Source organism: Coffea arabica, chromosome 1e (genome assembly GCF_036785885.1).
Source record: "Coffea arabica cultivar ET-39 chromosome 1e, Coffea Arabica ET-39 HiFi, whole genome shotgun sequence".
In the NCBI taxonomy this organism is placed as follows: Eukaryota; Viridiplantae; Streptophyta; class Magnoliopsida; order Gentianales; family Rubiaceae; genus Coffea; species Coffea arabica.
The window spans coordinates 54,736,595-54,754,753 of NC_092311.1; the positions used below are offsets into that span (position 1 = coordinate 54,736,595).

At 38.9% G+C, this 18,159-nt stretch overlaps 4 protein-coding genes across 14 annotated transcripts; 2 read left to right on the plus strand and 2 right to left on the minus strand.

The window, feature by feature from the left end:
* Nucleotides 1-653: 653 nt before the first annotated feature.
* LOC113718096 (outer envelope pore protein 16-4, chloroplastic-like) lies at nt 654-4,368 on the minus strand. 8 transcript variants are annotated; one of them, XR_011821286.1, is made up of 7 exons: nt 4,148-4,368; nt 3,981-4,032; nt 3,855-3,883; nt 3,728-3,761; nt 3,353-3,578; nt 2,868-2,935; nt 1,217-1,338 (listed from the first exon to the last, which is right to left on the minus strand). XR_011821286.1 is itself a non-coding variant. In XM_027243037.2 (6 exons), the coding sequence occupies exons 1-6, from the start codon at nt 4,217-4,219 to the stop codon at nt 1,210-1,212; spliced, it is 384 nt and encodes a 127-aa protein (XP_027098838.1). In that variant the 5' UTR covers nt 4,220-4,319; the 3' UTR covers nt 654-1,209. The 8 variants fall into 8 exon arrangements, 4 of the variants coding, with proteins under 4 accessions (XP_027098838.1, XP_027098824.1, XP_027098833.1 ...); XR_011821285.1 differs by having other exon boundaries at nt 3,852-3,883; nt 4,148-4,347; XR_011821284.1 differs by having other exon boundaries at nt 4,103-4,335.
* Nucleotides 4,369-5,311: 943 nt separating this feature from the next.
* Nucleotides 5,312-6,831, plus strand: LOC113718136 (large ribosomal subunit protein eL22z-like). 3 transcript variants are annotated; one of them, XM_027243056.2, is made up of 3 exons: nt 5,312-5,469; nt 5,601-5,866; nt 6,441-6,831. In XM_027243056.2, exons 2-3 carry the CDS (start codon nt 5,631-5,633, stop codon nt 6,583-6,585), a joined length of 381 nt encoding a protein of 126 aa, XP_027098857.1. In that variant the 5' UTR covers nt 5,312-5,469; nt 5,601-5,630; the 3' UTR covers nt 6,586-6,831. The 3 variants fall into 3 exon arrangements, with proteins under 3 accessions (XP_027098857.1, XP_027098860.1, XP_027098865.1); XM_027243059.2 differs by having other exon boundaries at nt 5,316-5,469; nt 5,607-5,866; XM_027243064.2 differs by having other exon boundaries at nt 5,394-5,530; nt 5,607-5,866.
* Nucleotides 6,832-9,794: 2,963 nt separating this feature from the next.
* Nucleotides 9,795-14,248, plus strand: LOC113718149 (magnesium/proton exchanger). 2 transcript variants are annotated; one of them, XM_027243070.2, is made up of 8 exons: nt 9,795-10,436; nt 10,727-10,902; nt 11,578-11,696; nt 11,832-11,989; nt 12,536-12,669; nt 13,183-13,399; nt 13,489-13,618; nt 13,733-14,248. In XM_027243070.2, the coding sequence occupies exons 1-8, from the start codon at nt 10,043-10,045 to the stop codon at nt 14,028-14,030; spliced, it is 1,626 nt and encodes a 541-aa protein (XP_027098871.1). In that variant the 5' UTR covers nt 9,795-10,042; the 3' UTR covers nt 14,031-14,248. The 2 variants fall into 2 exon arrangements, with proteins under 2 accessions (XP_027098871.1, XP_027098879.1); XM_027243078.2 differs by having other exon boundaries at nt 10,293-10,521.
* A 370-nt stretch (nt 14,249-14,618) lies between these two features.
* LOC113718165 (blue-light photoreceptor PHR2) lies at nt 14,619-18,020 on the minus strand. The gene is made up of 4 exons (XM_027243087.2): nt 16,440-18,020; nt 15,456-15,685; nt 15,259-15,360; nt 14,619-15,109 (listed from the first exon to the last, which is right to left on the minus strand). Exons 1-4 carry the CDS (start codon nt 17,427-17,429, stop codon nt 15,031-15,033), a joined length of 1,401 nt encoding a protein of 466 aa, XP_027098888.1. The 5' UTR covers nt 17,430-18,020; the 3' UTR covers nt 14,619-15,030.
* Nucleotides 18,021-18,159: the final 139 nt, after the last annotated feature.

An 18,159-nucleotide genomic window follows, 5' to 3' on the forward strand; every position in this document is an offset into this window, starting at 1 on the left:
TAATATTAAGGGCAAGTTTTTTTCAACAGCCTGAATCAGACTTTTGTTGTTTTATAAACCTAATCCCAGAATTAACCTCAAAAGCCGGCATATTAAGGGCAAGTTTGACAGGTGAAAGAACAAAAAATTTTCTATGGACATTTGTGCCAACTAGAGTAGTGACGATATTTATGGGACCAAGTAAAAGAAAGAACATGAATGATTGCTGCATAATTAAGCAAATTAAAATGCGAAATAACTGAAAATCAAAGCGGTTGCAAATTTTGGAGAGAAATGTTTTGGACAGGAAACTATTTGAAATATTATTATTTCAAATGATTACTATATCACTTTTTTGTAGCGTGATGTATTTGAGATAAAAAAAAAAAGTCACTACACAAAATAAAATGTATTGAAAAATATGTTTCCGATACAAATAAATGACTTTTAGTTAGATAATTGCAATCCAAACAAACACATGCGTTGACGTTGTTAGCATTTCAGGCCATGGGAGCCCATTTCCGATTGTGGATTCGGGAGGGACTTCTGACGGTCGAAAGACGCTCATCATAGATAATTTGATGATTCACCATATGGGAAGGGACGAGGGAGGCTTTCCATATTCATCTGCATTTTCTGGTTGTTGTTGCATAACCTTATAGACTGTCTCCTCATACAGACACAATGAATCCATGTTATATTCCGACCCAAATCAAAGTCCACACCAGTACAAATCCACAAATGTAAAAACCATGTCATGTCGTCACCGCCAACCGTGACACGGATTGGATGAATTTAGTCCAACCACGGTGCATCCGCCTTGATTTATCACTCAGTAGCAGGTTACAACACTACTCCACACAACTCCTGCCTTTCAAAATCTAGCCTTCTAATCAGAGGCTGGTTTCCATCAAAACAAATCTACACTGGAAACCATACCATTTTCCCCTTAAAACCTTAATTCATTGTCTGTCTATACATGTTTCACCAGAATCAACTATGGCCAGAGATGCTAACAAAATAACATAAAGAAGCACCCTTCCACCCAAATTCCCTCAAGAAGCCTGGAAAATACTAACAAACAAACACAGGTTTGAAATGTTCTCCTGACAGAATTAAGTTTGCCTAAGCTCATCTAATGAGATCATGCACTCGCTCAATCTTTCTGCAAACAATGTGGTCTCATCTTGTTCGTTACTGTGGGCTTTATTATGACCAGACATCTGAAAATCATGTGGCATCTTCAGCAGCGTAATACAAGGCACAAACAAGGCCAGAAACTCCAGCAGCCTGCTTCCAATTACGCGCACTAGCACCGATAACTGTCCCAGCCACAGCACCCGCAACTACAGGATTTACCTAGAGAAAGATTAGATAACAAATCTCAGATGCTTACAAGACTCTTCTGTTCCATAGCATCATATCACATTTGAGGACATGCTCAAAGATCAAAATACACTCCATCTAGACTATCACATTCCAATTTCAATCTCAATGTATCACCTACAAGCATAAGTTGAATAATTATAAATTACGTCCAGGATTTTTGTCATCTGTTCCAGACATACAAATAGCAAACAAGAATAAGAATAATCCGATAAACATCTTTTGATGTAACTAAAAGAAGGAAACTTCATTACTCCTCAAAATCTGTGACCAATTGCCAGAAAATATTTAAAGAAAACTGTTTCTTGTTAGCCCCAGCCAGCTCATTATAAGTTACTCCATTTCTCATAATTCGAATCTGGGACAGTAATCAAAATCTTTCTGTTCCTCTTCGTGAAAAGAGAAGAAGAGAACAAGAGTTACAAGATTGTGCTGCAATACCTCCAATGGCAGTCTTAGCAGGGGTGAACAGTAGCACAGATAAGTTAGTGATGATAAATTCGACTCCCGCCAAAAAAAGATAACTAGTAGGCCCTTATTTGTGCATGTACACGTGCACGTGTATGTTTGTATTTTTTTTTTTTTTAACTTCCTTCACTGCACATAGCTAATCCTGTGCTAACAATCATGCATAAATTCTTAACCAGAAACAATGTTCTACTATTTTTGTTAAGAGACATTTGGCTTTGTGGAAGTATATGAACTTTCCAGATTTAGCAATTTATAATCCTCCCACAGTTTCATTATCAGAGAGTTGAATCTAGAAGTTTTTGAAACCTACAATAACAGGATCCTAGCCCATTAAGAGGTGGACTTTTATTGGCTCTACAGTAAGCAGGTTGCATTATATGGGTAATTAGTAGATAACAATTCAAAAATTTGTTCATGTAATGGCCCTGAATGTAGTGTCAGGACACAAATGACCTTAGTAATTATGGATAGTAACGAGTTACCTATAGCATGATCCCAATATGCTTTGGAATAAACCAACATGTAGAAGTGATTTGGAAACAACTAAATTATTATTATTCTCATTATTATTATTTTTAAGTCTCATGCATGCCTGTAACACTTTCTTTACTGACATCACCTTTTACAAATTACAGGAAATGAACCAGATATCCTACTGACAATAAGCTTCCCTCTAACATTAGTGGGTTAAATATTCCAATATCTTCTACAATTTAAGTTCCAAAGAGAGTGATAGTGAAACGATAGGTTTCCCAAGCTTTTCCCTTTAAGTTGGATATCTTGTGGACCTAACTTAAGTCACTAGAAAGTCTTTCCCACCTTTTCAGGATCAACTGCGCAAATCTTGCACAAATAGCTCTGGAAAGCTGATTCATGTTTCAAGATGAAAAGCTCCTTTTAGAGTGGGACAGAATTGCAAAATGTGGTATGAGGCATCACAGCAGAGAAGCTACACCTACTAATCAACTGGAAAATATCCATTAACTTGAAGACAAGTAAAAGAGTATAAAGAACTGAGCTAGTAGACTAACCCAATCATGTTGCCCGCGATATCTCTGTAGTCCACAGCGAGTAAAAGATAAAACTGTAGCAAAGAGTCCTAGAATAGACAACAGTGAATCATGTTCACAAACAAGGTCTAAGGAGTATCATTTTGTATATCTAAATTCCACCATGGTGAATGACAAATTTTGTTGTAAAAAGAAAGACCAGAAGACTAAGCCTATAATCCAGAAGGAGATTGCATTCAGGGAAAGTAAATGTAAACAAGATTGACAACAAAACAATGTCAACCAGGGATAATTAATGGAAGTGAATGCAACGGAAAAGTAGTCTACAAAAGCACCAAGGTTAGAGAGGAAATGGACGATTTTAGTTGAGATATTGTCTCGAACAAAACCAGTCCAGGGTACATAGGTCATGGCAAAATTTGCGTAGGTACATAACGCATTCCTGTCTTCATTTAAAGCAGCATAAGAAACGGTAATTCTTCTTCACCATCGCAGCTCTATATTACCTTGAAGAAGATGGTAGAAGTTTACTGTGCGGCTCATGGTTCGCATGGAAGGTGAAAAGCATGATTGTCCAACCTTGTCTATTTCCTATACTTTTGCTTCAATTTCCTTCTAGCCGTCCCTCGGTTACCCAGTTTACTGCTGCAATCTTCTTAATACATGTACACTTGTTCTGTTCAAGTCCATGTGTTATTGGCCAAGAAGAAGTGCCATTTTTCAGCTGTTTCTCTAGTTGAAGAAAAAGGGTGTTTACCATCCGACTAATAGAGCGGTTCGTAGAAGTTGTAGTTGCACAAAATTAAAAATTTACGTGGTGTGAAAAACAAAAAATGAAGAAAGTTCACTGTGTGAAACATTAAAGAAAAAGAGACATTTACCCCATTGAATGCCATATCGACCCGCTGACTTAGCCTGCAATTTTTGCACAAGAAGAATTACTAGTTAGATTAGAACTTTTATGGTTGTAACATAAGATAGAAAGCAGTTGTGGGTTGGAATTACCACGAAAGATGCACGAGTAATGCCAGTTAGACCTAAACCAAGTAGACATGTAAAAAAAAAGCTCAGCTAGTAATACTGGAACTCCATAACCGTAAAGTAAAGAAGATTCAGCACGGATTTGAGAATCACCTAATTTGGTAGCTTCGAGCGATCCTGTACAAGAACCCCAGATTAACCCAGCCTGCACCAGCCCAATTTAACCTCTTTTGTCAATAAAAAAAAATAATCGCAGTAAGAATATATATACATACACACACAAGTAGAGGAGGACGGAGAAGCAGAGGGATGTTCCCTACGGTGCCTACGCGTAGGGCGGAGTCGACGGCGAAGGAAGAGCAGGGAACCTCACCGCCAATGTCTCCCTCCATTTCACTCCGACCTCAGCCTTCCAAATTTTGGCGGTGCATTTTGCAGAATACTTAGCAGTATCGTTAATCCCATGAGACCCCAGTGCAATAGCCCCAACCGAATGGCCCAAGTACCATAACCCTTTTTTGTTTTTTGGAAAAGGCCCAAGTGTGACAACTGATTTACAGTTTCGAAGGAGCCTAAGAACGCCAAACTACAGTAATATTTTCCTTTCCCCCTCTAAAATATTAAAAGTAAGATTCAATATCATGTTGAACTTGAACGGATTTTTATTTCTGCTGAACTTGAATAAAGATTTTTCTAGCTGGGATTTTTCTTTTTTCTATTTGAGCAACGTTGAATCTTTATTGATCAGCAAGGAAAGTGTATTACAAAAGAATGTACTCATTTCAACCATGTTAGCACTATTACTATTTCACAAATATTTACGCTTCAATCGTCACTCGGTCAGAATAAACATCAGTTTATAGGCTAGTAGCCACCACCAAATCCTTAAGTCTTGGTGGGGAGAGAGGCCAATTCTTGGCTCCCACCAAATGCCGCAATATAGGGCTTTTCTAAAAAATTCAAATGGGATTCAGTTAATCCAATCCAACCTTTCCCATGCGATTGGATCTTTGACCTTCCTTAGCATGAGTTGCAGGTTGGTAAATTTTAGACTGTGTTAATAGTAGACAATTCTTTGGTTTCGCTAGTGAATCGCTCCCTCAGTTTATATTTCTTAATAATGACGAAAGTGATTTACATTTTGAATGATCAAAATCATGAGGATGAAAACCAATTTATTTATTTCACTATCCAATGACAAATTTAACCTAAAAATATGATACCCAGAAAAGAGCGTAAAATCTCCCAGTAGCATTACTTGTCACACGTGTTTGAGCTGATATATATTGAAATTTAACAATTATCTCATCTTGAAAGGAAATGCAATTGGGTCCATTACTGGATTTGCTCTCTTCATTTGTTTAGGCATCCTGGTCTTTCTCAGTAATTGGCAACAAAAGTAGATGGGGAGCCCAGATATCCACGATCGATAGATGAATGGCCCAGACAACTGACCTTATACAAAACCACGGCTTAGGCCCAATATCAAAAATAGGTTTCAAAGTCTAGGCCGAACCATTCCAATTTGATAACCCTAAACCCTATTTTCCGTTTTGTTATTTTCATCCGAAATCTTTGAAGCACGCCTTTCCTCGTACACAGGCGCCTACCGCTGCCGGTCGTCCGCCCAAGTTGACGCTCGGTAAGCTGCTGACGTCGCTCAATCTCTCCATCTTATTTCGAATATTGCTTTTAAAAATCAGGTAATTAGGATTTGTTGTCTTTGAGATCCGATGGATGGTTACTGATTAGTACTTATTTGGGAAAAAAAAGTTGCAGAGAAGAGAAAGAGAAGAAGTGAAAATGAGCAGAGTTGCAGGAGCAGCTGGAGCCAAAGGCGGGAAGAAAAAGGGGGCCACCTTCGTTATCGATTGCGGGAAGCCAGTGGAAGACAAGATCATGGAAATTGCGTCTCTGGAGAAATTCCTTCAGGAGAGAATTAAGGTCGGCGGCAAAGCCGGAGCCCTTGGCGACTCTGTCACCGTCAGCCGTGACAAGAGCAAGATTACCGTCACCTCTGACTCCGCCTTCTCCAAGAGGTATGCTTAACTACCCATTTCTACAGCGTTTCCCTTGTTGAAACGGTAATTTTGCCTTCGCCGCCCTTTGATATTTTGGAACGAAAAGCTTCATCGCTAATTTATTCCATTTTAGATATGTTTTTAGAATTTTTTTTCCTTGGAAGCTATTATTAACTAACACTGCTTGGCTGAAATTCAACATGTCCCCTTATTTCTGGTTCTTGGCATATTTGACTAGCGGGTCTTTGGAATACTCGGAACCCAGGCCTCTATATGGTCGGAAATAGAATAAATATGATGGCGAAACAGATCGCTGTTGTATTATAGTAATAAGTTTCTTTGGAGAGATTTATTTCAGGATTTTTTGTGTCATTTTTATGGTTCATGTTCCTGTAATTTGTTTGTTTTGCTTACCATAGGGTTATGATAATAGCCACATGTCGTTGTACACATAAAGGTTCTCGTGGGCTCTTGTTCTGCATGGTGTTGAAGTTTTTTAGCACAGGACGGCATGGAGTTCGCTTATGCATGTACGTTATAGATAACGAATCACTTGTGCTGTAGTTTTAGCTCTGTTACTTCTGTGTTCCAGGTATCTCAAGTACTTGACAAAGAAATACCTGAAGAAGCACAATGTGAGGGATTGGCTTCGGGTGATTGCTTCTAACAAAGAGCGAAATGTTTACGAGCTGCGATACTTTAACATTGCCGAGGGTGAGGGCGAGGAAGAAGATTGAACTTAGAATTGGATGGTATTTCATGTTTGTTTTTGGCCTTTGACTCAACTATTTTGGAACCCTCTTTTTAGTTACTCTTGTAACCTTGCTACCTGTTGGAGTTATTGTCAGCTTAAAAGTTTCGTTTACTTGCAAAAGGGACATGTAATCTATGGCTTGGCTTTTCTCTGAGCATTAAAATTGAGAGTTAATGGTTATTCGAGTCTTTATATGGTATTATTGTCACGTTATCCTTGGCATTTTGGATATGTTGGTTGCATCTCATGTTAATCAATTTTGTAGTAATTGATGATTGTTGTCAACTTTCCTCGGAATAAGCTCTGAATTTAACATTTGTCAGTTGAATTTTTTTATTGGTGATACGGAATGCTGTTGTCTAGCTGAATATGTACATGCTTACCTGTCCTGGCTCAGTCTGAGTACAGCTGCATGCGGAGTTAGAGAAAAACAGGGATACGGTTGGGTGAGGGCATGATTGGTTTCAAGTCCACTTGAACAATGATGAAGTTTCTTTATGGTGGTTGTGTTTAGAAAGCGATAGAATTGAGGCTTCAATGGCTGAAGTGATGGATATAATACAAAAGTTCTGTCGTTACTAGTATATGTGCCTTGAGATTGCACTCTCTAGGGGCACTGGACCAAAAGAGAGGAGCATTCCGGATTCTCCAAGCATGAGTGATCTTTGTGTCGGACACTAAACTAAAACCCCCCCAACGGTGTCTTCGCCGCGGTAGAGTTTAAACGGAGCAACCGCTTGGATCAGGTTTTCCAGATCTGATGCGAGATATTGAGAAAAAATCCCCCAGCTTCATCTTAAATGTTGCTGGGAAGTAGGTTTTGTTCTGGTCTTCCAGTTTGATCGAAACATCTCATGCATGATTTAGAGTGGACCGAATCTTCATACGCTCGACTGGAGAGAGTTACAGAACGCGGTAGAAGGCCGGAAAGAGAGTGCTTTGCTTTTGCCAGCCGATTAAACTGCTTGGATCAAATGATTCTAAAAACACTCGGGTGCACAAATTTCAACTCCTAATTTGAATTTAAAATTTAAATCTTAACACATTTATTATGCATCCGATTGTGACATGTTCGTTGTCTTGTGATTAACTCTTTCAGTTCAAGGTGAGATTTATTAAGATTAATTCTTGAAGGTGAGATGCATCCGACACATGCAATGCACTGGCTGACATGCGTCTACCAAGTAAGACCAAGGAAGGATCAGAAGTATGTGGGGTTACTGATAATCGTCTAGAATGATGTAACACTTTTTAAATAAATTATAATTACTTTTTAACTATTTATACATGATTACAATAGGGAATGTGATATTTTATTATTATTATTTTTATGAGTTTTATACATAATAAATAATTATATGATATAAAGTTTGAATAAATTTTATATATACTGACATTGTATATATTATCATGATGGGTTATATGACACGTATATAAAATTTGGATTTCAAATTCAAATTTAGATTATATATCATACATCCAATGATAAAAGTGTATACACTGTCAATCAGTGTATAAAAAATTAATCCATAAAATTTTGCAAGTAACTCGTGTAAACATTCAAATATATAAAGTGTTCAAAATGTGTTTCCATCTATGCTCTGGTTCCGGAAGGAGTTGCTGCGCTGGTAGCAACAAAACGCGTCAGGGATCTGTCGCACCGGGCATCCACGTAGGGGGAGGCGGGGCGGTGCATCCTCAAGCCAGTAAAATAATCACTCAACATTTTTCCTTTTGGTTGATTTTTTTGGTGTGGTTATTAAAAAAGAGAAGGATAATCCCCACGTAACCGAAAAAAAAAAGAAGAAGAAGAAGAAGAAGAAGAAGAAGGATAGAGTGACGTCATCATCAATCTCTAAAGTCCTGAAATTTGATACGGGCTTTTATGGCTGGTCAAGTTACACGCTGCCCCTTCCTTGAGTCCACTAATTTATTAAGTGCCTCGCGTTTTACAGATGTAGGCTGCAGCAACGTCAAATCAATATAGGCATACGCAGCTGTACGTAAGCGACCAACCAATCATATTCTTTTTTTTTTGTTAAAAAAAAAAAGTAAGTGGTTGTGGTGGGTGATAACAACTTTCGTTTGATTAAAGGGAAAAATGTTCATCCTCAATATTTAATATTTAAGATGTTAATTAATTTCATTCCTAAAATTTTATACAAAACATATTTCATGTCATAGTTTTATAATTTTAACCAAATTTGTCTCTGAAGATTATGTAGAACACATTTAATCATCATAGTTTCATAATTTCTACCAATTGAGGATAATTTGTTGTGTTTGGATTGCATTTTTCGTCATTTTTCATGGAAAAAATACTGTAGCGATTTGATATATGTGAGGGAAAAAGGTGATAGAGAAATGTGATCACGGAAAATGACAATATTTTCCGACGGAAACAAGCAATCCAAGCATGGTGTTAACCAATTTGGACATAATATCATCATACGTCCTGTTAGTAATTGTATCATTAATACTTAATTCAATTATTGATTAAATTACAGAAATAATAACAAGTATTTTTTAATACGAGACTATCTCTTTTGTTTTTTTAATTGTGATATGATGTATTTGAGATAAAACATATAAATTGAAAGATAAATAGATGATTGAAACATATGTATGTGATGCAACAAAACAAAATTTTGGAAATAAATGAGAGTCCAAACCATTCATTCATTCGCATTAATATTTTTTTCCAATTAGTTGTAGCGGGGTTATTTGATATTTTTTTCAATTGGCTATAGTAGGACTGTTTCTTTTCCATGACTTCATTTTCCTTGGATCTTCTTATTCAATTGTGATTAAGAAGAGAGTAATAGTGAATAAAAATTTCTTATGTTTTTTTTTTGTACTAAAATGAAAAAGTGACTTAAGAAAAGATTTTTGTACTTTTTGTTGATCTAATATTTTTTCACTAAAGGGTATATTGTGGTCAAGGTGACGATATTCCATTTAAATTACTTGGCAATCCATTAATTGTCCTCAACTAGCCAAATTTATGAAATTATGAGAATGAAATGTGTTTGTGTGAAACTTTAAGTATGAAATTAGTCAAATTTAAAAAATTATAAGGATGAAATATGTTTTGCACGAAACTTTAGGGATGAAATTAGTTAACACCTTAAACATTAGGGATGGGAAGTGCATTTTCCCTTTGATTAAATTGCCACTAATAATTGAATCCACTGCCGAAGTAAATTACTACTAAAAATACGAGTACAAGCAGCGGCAGTATGTTAGACTCCCTCTCCCTCTCTGCCTTCAATTCAACGCCAAGCCAGCATCCCTTACGGCCTTAAGATTCACCTTTTAAAAGCCCAAAACTATTTAAATTCAACTCCCCAATTACAAAAAACCATCCAGTGAATGCCGTGGATTGGGATTCCTAAAAATTGCTGGATGCTCCCCAAAATCAGACCGGTGACAGCTGTAGCATGCATGGTGGAGGAGTTTATTATCACGACAGTGGTTCTCGCAGCAGTATGATTGCTGGGAATGAGAAATGCGAGTCCTATCTGCTTTTCCATCACGAAACTGTACTGGGCAATACCTCCAGAGCATTCTTGTATTTTGCGTTGCTCGCCTATTGTTTTATCGGCCTGTCAGCTATTACTGCTCGATTTTTCCGATCAATGGAAAACGTTGTCAAGCATAGTCGGCAGGTGGTCAAGGTAGATCCCCTTACAGGGGCTGAAACCATTGAATATGAAAAGGTGTGGAATTATGCCATTGCCGACATCAGTTTGCTGGCCTTTGGGACTAGCTTCCCTCAAATTTCTTTAGCCACAATTGATGCTATCCGAAATCTTGGAAACCTATATGCTGGAGGTTGGTCTTTCCTTTTTTCCATTCGTATGCGTTCTGGTCACGATTACTTCTCTTACTAGGAGTTACAACTCGAAAGTGTTAAGAGGTAAGAAGGCGTGAGTGACCTGATTCAAAGTTTTATTGTTCTACCGCAAATTGCTTTCTTGGTTATCATGCTGATCCTTTATAATTTTCGTGGTAAAATTTTATGTTCATTTTTTCTGTTTCATTCTTTTGGTTTTCTGGGATCCGTCTGTATTTAAGTCTAGATAAGTTGTTACGTTCTGTCTTGATACGTACTTAAATTTCAGGTTTGGGTCCTGGGACACTTGTTGGTTCAGCTGCTTTTGATCTATTTCCAATACATGCCGTCTGTGTTGTTGTTCCTAAAGCTGGAGAACTCAAAAAGATATCTGATCTTGGTGTCTGGCTGGTAGAGCTCTTTTGGTCCTTTTGGGCTTACATCTGGCTCTACATCATACTGGAGGTGATTTTCATTTCTGTATTGAGCTTTTGATCTTTTTGCTTAAGCGAACATCTTAGAGCAGACCTTCTACACTGTTTAATAGGTTACCTGTTTAATTCAGCAATCGCCATTTTACCTAGAGAAGAAAGATGCTGTAATTGAGAGATTCATATTCCAGTTACTTCTTTAGAGAATGGAAAGATAGGTATTAAATATAGTTTTCAGTTATAGGGATGAAGATCAATGATTTCACCTTTCCTGTCACTATACAGGCTGACTTTACCAATAAAGTTTGACATTCTAAACAAAGCATGAGCCTTGTATGTGCCATTTCTTTTTCTGTAATAAGTTGAAATGCTAGTGTTGTCAGTGCTGGTCCTTCTGTTTATCTTCAATTCATGCATATGTGTTGAGCATTTAGCGCGTGAGTTGAGTTTTCGTAAGTTCATTTGCTTATCATTTTACCTTATGCACTTCACAGGCATATTTGGAAGCAGGGCAAACAGATATATTTTTTAACAGGAATCTCTGTGAAGGAGAATATTTTATTTTCTATGCAAGAATGTCGTGTGACTGATATTCAAAACGATTGTGGTTTTCACTTGCATTTGATGTCTTCTTTCACAATTTCATTTTAAGATGGTACACCAAAGACACTGCCTTTGTGCTAAGATTCAGCTTTGTTGTTCTTTGCAGGTGTGGACTCCAAATGTTGTTACTTTGTGGGAGTCTTTGTTGACAGTGCTACAATATGGGCTATTGCTTACACATGCCTATGCACAAGACAAGCAGTGGCCCTATTTGTCCCTTCCGTTGTATGTTCCAATTATACTCATTTTGGCCTTTTGAGTTTACTTTGTCCATGCTATTGAATGATATCTATACTTGTAGAGATATAAGATGTTCAATGGTATAAAAAAGAAAAAATTCCAAATTTTTTGGTGTATCAGGGAAAGAAGTGAGAGGCCAGTCGACTGGGTGCCTGCTGAGAATATTTCATACGGACGAGTGAACAAGTTCCATCAAGAGTACTCTGAAGTCCTTAAGGATGAAGAAGAGGGAAGCGAGCAGATTGTTGACATCTTAAAGCATTCAGAGAGCATGGAAGGTAACTCTCACCTTTAATTGTCCATAAGACTACGTCATTCATTTGGATGACTTTTTCTGCCAATTAGTTGCATAAGCTTTTTCTGAGCACACATGAAATTTAGATCATGAAACCTTTTGAAACCAAAAAGTAACTGAATCTGATTGCTTAGGAAAGTTGTATTTTAATACACATCCAGCTTCCCAGACTGTCAAATTAAGCAGCTAGAGTGTGCCTTTCCACTTGATAATGAAGTGTCCTGAATTCTCAAATAGAGGGACAAAATTGCAAATATGGGAGTCCCAGAACATCTCGAGAATTTAACTTTATCTAGAAGTGCTTGTGTGATGGTTTGGGTATAATAATAACTTGAGAATTATTTCAAGAGATAGTTTCAAGGAAGTATTGTGGGATTTCTTATTACTGCATATATCTTGAAATATGAATTTAGATCAATGCTAAATGGAATTTTAAAGTTTTTCGTTCTCTGGATTTTACATCTTATCCAATCTCCTCGTTTTGTCAATTTACATTCTGATTAATCTCTTGTGAAAGTTTAACTTGCAGGTCCTCCCATATATCATAACTTGCCCGCTAGTGATGTTTCTGAATCCTCATCTCACCATTTGAAAAGTGGCATAATTCTTGAAGAACCTTCTGTGCTTGCAATTTGGAAGCTGCAGTTTGTGGAGGCATATATGGTAGCCTTTTCATGCCTCTCCCATTTCATATAAGTCTCTTTGTTTTCTGTGGCATGGGTGTGTGTCTTAGTATGAATTAAGCAGCTACTCTCTCTCTCTCCAAGCAATGACTAGAGTCAAACAGGTTATAGATTTAGTTTTTTATCGCGCCATATAATAACCAACAGGAAAAATGAGAACACGGACGTATTTCAAAGCTTGCAATAATTTCTGGTCTCTAAATAATCATGACAACCAGCATTTGAATGAGCACTTCTAAGCTGTGGGATGATACTTTCGAACTAAAAAATTAATATGCGCGCACAATTACCTGATATAATCCTTTCTTATAATAACTTCTTGCTCTCTATATCTTCCTTGATGCTTATACTATTCATTAGCTGGTCATGCACTGGTTCTTATGTTCATCCGTAATTCCTTTTGTTGACCTTGATGAAAAATTCCTGACATACTTAAGATATGAAGAAATCTTCACACGTCTCCATCCTTGTCGTTGGTTTTATTGTTAAACAGTTGGAAAGAAGAGACTCAAGAAAATTGAACAATATGTGCCTGCGGCTAGCTAGAATCTTCTGGCAGCTTCTTCTTGCTCCATGGAGGCTCCTGTTTGCTTTTGTGCCTCCGTATCAAATTGCTCATGGGTGGATTGCCTTCATTTGTTCTTTAGCCTTCATAAGTGGAATAGCTTATGTTGTGACACAACTTACGGACTTAATAAGCTGTGTTACAGGTTATAACCTTGACAAGACTATCTAGTGCTTGGTGTTAATTGATTCTTCCTCTTAGCTATAATGCTTGCGTGCTGTATGCCTGGTGCAGGCATAAATGCTTATGTCATAGCTTTCACAGCATTGGCTGGTGGGACCTCATGGCCGGATTTAGTCGCAAGCAAGATTGCAGCTGAGCGGCAGATTACTGCTGATTCTGCTATTGCAAACATTACTTGCAGGTCTGTCTCTCCTTTTCCATTTTGTTTTGAGCAAGTTGTTGGATGATAGATTCCTTTTCTCTCCTTTTCCATTTTGTTTTAGACTTGCATCCTCAATGTTCTTTGCTCTTGCAGCAATTCGGTGAACATCTACGTGGGAATTGGTATTCCGTGGCTCATTGATACAATATACAACTTCATCGCATACAACGAACCGCTGCGCATAAAGAATGCCGACGGACTTAGCTTTTCTTTGCTTGTGTTCTTCTGCACTTCCGTAGGCTGTATCGGAGTTTTGGTATTAAGGCGTCGCACACTGGGTGCCGAGCTTGGAGGACCAAAAATTTGGGCCTGGATCACTTCAGTGTATTTTATGTTCCTATGGCTTATATTTGTTGTCTTATCCTCCCTCAGAGTTTCTGGCATCATATAAGTTTTCTTTTTGTTCGCTTTTTCATTTTCCTCTCGACTCTATTTTTTTGTCTCCCCTAGGTAGTTTATCCATATCCATTTCCTAGTACAGGGTATGTAGGGTAGTGAGTGAGAGTTCTTACCATATTCTTAATTTCCTCGAACTCGTATCTTTTGTGGTGCGTTGCCACAAGTGTAAAGGCAGCTGGCTATTTATGCAAGAGAATCATTTCTTTTCAATCTGGGCATCGTTTCGTTACTGCAACTGTTGCTTTATATGATAGCAGCTTTCATTAACTTTTTTTTGGATTTGTTGTGATTTGCGTAACAACGCCAGGCACCATCCTTGCCATTTTAGATGCAGGACTTGCCATTCAATCCAAGACTTTTGTTCTAATGCTCTAATTGGTCTTTTGACCTAAATGAGACTCGAAAATTGCATGTTAACTGCATATTCCAGTTGAATCTGCAATTTCGACAGAGACATGTAACTTATATTTAATTATAAACTTTTTGTCGTAATCATGACTCCTTGAGAGAAACTTTACCTCCACTCTTGAAATTGTGTTCTCTTCGGTGAGTCGCCGAATAACATTATTCCCAAAAAAAATAAAAGGGATAAGACGTCACTTGATTATAATGACTTATGCAATAGTCCAAACCTTTCATGCACCAAAGCCTTGAGAACCAGAAAGCTCCAAGTGAGGCAAGTAGTTAGGGAGAAATGAAAGGTGTACGACTAATATTTTCCTGTCCACCCCATTTTCTAATAAACATGAAAACATTACACAGGAAGAACTGGACCGCAAGTACTTGTTTCACAAGCGGGAGAATGAACTCACGAATTTCCAATATGAAAACCTTTATATTTTGTGAAGATGGCACTTGACAACAGGAGGACAAAGTGCAGCACCAAAGCCAAATGCTCTGTAGAAATAGAATCAGCCGAAGAAATCACATAGCCACAAACATAACCTTCCCATGGTAGTATATGTCTAATGAATCTTCAATATGGTTCAGCTTCAGACAGCAGCACCTGTACAAGCTATCACTGGAGCAGCATTGTGCTGTCTTGCGGAACTGTATTTTTTGGTGATAAATCTGGTGGAGGGCAATAAATATTGCACAATCAACAAATCCGCAATCGAAGTCACAATCAAAGTGAAGCAACCAAGCATACAAGTTTACCAATATATCACATCAGAGAACTTCAAATAATGCATACAAAGCTTGGAGATTGGTTTGGTTACCTGAAGAAATCTCTCCACAATAACTCATACATCAACCAGTTCATCCCAGTGTCAGAAGAGCTGTTTCCACCATTTTTCTGAGCAGATGCAGAAGAAATTGTTCTGCAGAAAATAATTGCATTCAAAATGTTAAACTATAGGACAATATCAAAATGCTTTAAATCGAGCAGGAAATGAAGAAGTGATAAATCCCACACCTTGATACAGATTTTTTCAGCTCATCAAACATGGAACGGGGAGAAAGGCAACCCATGGCAAGCCAAGGAGATATTTTACAAGAAAAGTTGGCACCATATATGCTATCATTAGTGCCATCCTTGTTTGCCTTGTTTGGTTGCGCTTGGCATTCAGCTGCAAATCTTCCAAGCCTCTGCAACGCTTCTGTCTCCCCTCCGACAAGAGAGGCACTTGCTGCTGGCTTTCCATTCTGCCAGGAGGTAAGTTTGCAATAAAAAAATGAGTAAAACAACATGCACTCCATCTGCCCCCAGTATCCCCAACCCGTACAAATTTTTCTTTTTTTTTTTAATACAGAAACAGTTCCGTATTACTAAATGCTCAATAGCCAGTTTTAGACAAGTTCGGAGTTCATCATTATTGAGGTTTGATTTACACCATGGATCCAAGTAAATAAATTTGCTCTGCAGCCCCACTCTATTCCCAAAATCCAAGCACAGTCAAGAATAAGCCCCCGTTCAAATAGCCATTAGAAAGAAGCATAGACTGTCTAAACTCTTGATCTTCTTATATCAGGTTGAAAATAGGTACTACTTAAGAACCAAGCCATACAGACACAAGGTAACCAACGTAAATAAGTTTGCTCTGCAGACGCTTAGTAGACACAAAGGTTCAATTTACACCACGAATCCAAGTAAATAAGTTTGCTCCGCAGCTCCACTGTATTCCCAAAACCCAAGCACAGTCAAGAATAACCCCCCATTCAAATAGCCATTAGAAAGAAGCACAGACTGTCTAAACTCTTGATCTTCTTGATATCAGGTTGAAAATAGGTACGTACTTAACTAAGAACTTAGCCATACAGACACAAAGTAGCCAACGCATGATACTGTTAGGACCAAGTGCATAATAACAAACTTGTTACACTTTCACTGCAAGACTTTGCCCAAACATTAATAGCACAATTACATCCATATGAAATCAAGCATTAACAAAACCGATACCTGGCCCAATGTAGCACTTGGGTTGAGACCCAAATCAACCAAGGACGGAATCTCCCCAGGCTCCACGTCTCCCTTAGCAGGCAATCCTTTCACCTGATCCAGGGCCTCTATTGTCTTCCTAACCTCCAGTCCCTGCACTTTCTCCTTAAACCCGCCGTAGTTAGTCGGCATTTCCGTCAATTTAAAGGGCAAATCGTCAATGTGATACAATGTGCTTCCCCAAAAGTACTTAACCTCCACTCCTTCCTCTTTCAACACCGCCTCGATATTATCCTCCGCCTTCACCTCGTCATGCGATACCTCCCTGTGGGCATACACAGCTTCCGCCCCAACGGCCTGCGCCAGCTCCACCAGCACAGTCTCTGGCTTCCCAATTCTCACCACAAGATCAGACCCCTTAGCCTGCAGAGTTTTTCTCAAGTCGGCGACGGATTCAAGCAAGAAAGTGGCCCTAAACGGGCCAGTCTTATCGAACCCAGAAGAGGATTTCCCGTAGTCCCTCGGGTCGAAACAGTAGACGGGCAAGACTGACATGGACTCGTTGTTGGCAGAGTTGAGGCACTCATTGTCGTGTACCCGAAGGTCGTTGCGGAACCAAACGATTGAAGCACGGCGGAGGGCGGCGGCGTCGGAGGGGTCAGAAGGGCGGCGGGGGTTGAGAGAGAGTGGGTTTTGGAGGGGGTTGGCGGAGATAGTGGACTTGAGGAAGGGTTTAGTGGGAGGGGAGAGAGCGGAAGAGAGGGAGAGGTGGGAGAGTGAGGAGATTTGGGAGGGGATTTTAACTTTGGCGGCATGAGGGGTGAGAAGGGAAGAAATTTGGGTAGGTGGGGTGAGGAAATGGGAGGGGAGGACGGCGTTGAGAGAGAGGGAGATGGTGGCTATGGGTAAATGAGGAGGTGCCGGTGGGATTGAGGACGGGGCAATGGCCAGGTGTGGTTGGTCTTCTCCGGGGTTTTCTGGGATTTGGTTCTTTTGGCTAGAGTAATCCATTTTCTAGGATTTCTTCTTCTATCTAGAATCTATAATCTATGGGTGAGAAAAAAGGAGGGTCTGAGGTCTAATAAACTCTTAAAGGAGGTGAAGTGAAGACTGAAGATGAGGAAGATAATCTGACAAGACCCTCCTGGTTTCTTCCCGTCCCCTGGAGAAGGATTTCGCAGCTAGAATGGATATATTTATTTAGGGGCAGGGAGAAGGGGGGTTTGGTATAAGCTATTTCCTACGTCTTTGTAGCCGACGGAGGGAGGTTGGTTGGTGGAGTGTGGAATGGATGGATGATGCAACTGGTTTGGTTTGGACTTTGGGGTGGTGAATTAAAATCTACGGCCATTGTTGTCCGTTGCACCCTTGTAGTATTTATTATTTACGACTCACTATACTAACTTTTGGTTAAAATGTCCAAAGTCGGAGCAGCTGCACTACTAATTCTTAGTCCATACTCCACAGTAATTGATATTGATTGACACGAGGCTTCGACGGACCTCCTCCACACCAAACTCCTCCACCTACCTCAAATACTCACAGCCGATTCAGTCTTTTTCCCAGAATACCCTACTGGGGAGTGGGCAACACACGAAAGATGTGGGGTGGTGGTTGTATTAATTGGGAGTTCAGTGAACAACGCATGCGGTGGAGGGGAAGCCACCCCAAAAGTTTAAAGAATTCTATTCACGCCACTATTGTATCGCAATACTTTATTAATATGACTTTTTTTTCTTTT

Excerpts from the sequence above, each read along its gene's own strand:
- LOC113718096 (XM_027243017.2), bottom strand. The coding sequence starts at position 4,219 with ATGGAGGGAGACATTGGCGGTGAGGTTCCCTGCTCTTCCTTCGCCGTC. Across the intron at positions 3,884-3,980 it reads GCTCGAAGCTACCAAATTAG|GTCTAACTGGCATTACTCGT; the intron begins GTGATTCTCAAA and ends TACTTGGTTTAG. Across the intron at positions 3,762-3,851 it reads TTACTCGTGCATCTTTCGTG|GCTAAGTCAGCGGGTCGATA; the intron begins GTAATTCCAACC and ends CAAAAATTGCAG.
- LOC113718136 (XM_027243056.2), top strand. The coding sequence starts at position 5,631 with ATGAGCAGAGTTGCAGGAGCAGCTGGAGCCAAAGGCGGGAAGAAAAAG. Across the intron at positions 5,867-6,440 it reads GACTCCGCCTTCTCCAAGAG|GTATCTCAAGTACTTGACAA; the intron begins GTATGCTTAACT and ends TCTGTGTTCCAG.
- LOC113718149 (XM_027243070.2), top strand. The coding sequence starts at position 10,043 with ATGCATGGTGGAGGAGTTTATTATCACGACAGTGGTTCTCGCAGCAGT. Across the intron at positions 10,437-10,726 it reads TGGAAACCTATATGCTGGAG|GTTTGGGTCCTGGGACACTT; the intron begins GTTGGTCTTTCC and ends CTTAAATTTCAG. Across the intron at positions 13,400-13,488 it reads CTTAATAAGCTGTGTTACAG|GCATAAATGCTTATGTCATA; the intron begins GTTATAACCTTG and ends TGCCTGGTGCAG.
- LOC113718165 (XM_027243087.2), bottom strand. The coding sequence starts at position 17,429 with ATGGATTACTCTAGCCAAAAGAACCAAATCCCAGAAAACCCCGGAGAA. Across the intron at positions 15,686-16,439 it reads CAAGTGCTACATTGGGCCAG|AATGGAAAGCCAGCAGCAAG; the intron begins GTATCGGTTTTG and ends ACCTCCTGGCAG. Across the intron at positions 15,361-15,455 it reads CTGAAAAAATCTGTATCAAG|AACAATTTCTTCTGCATCTG; the intron begins GTGTGGGATTTA and ends TATTTTCTGCAG.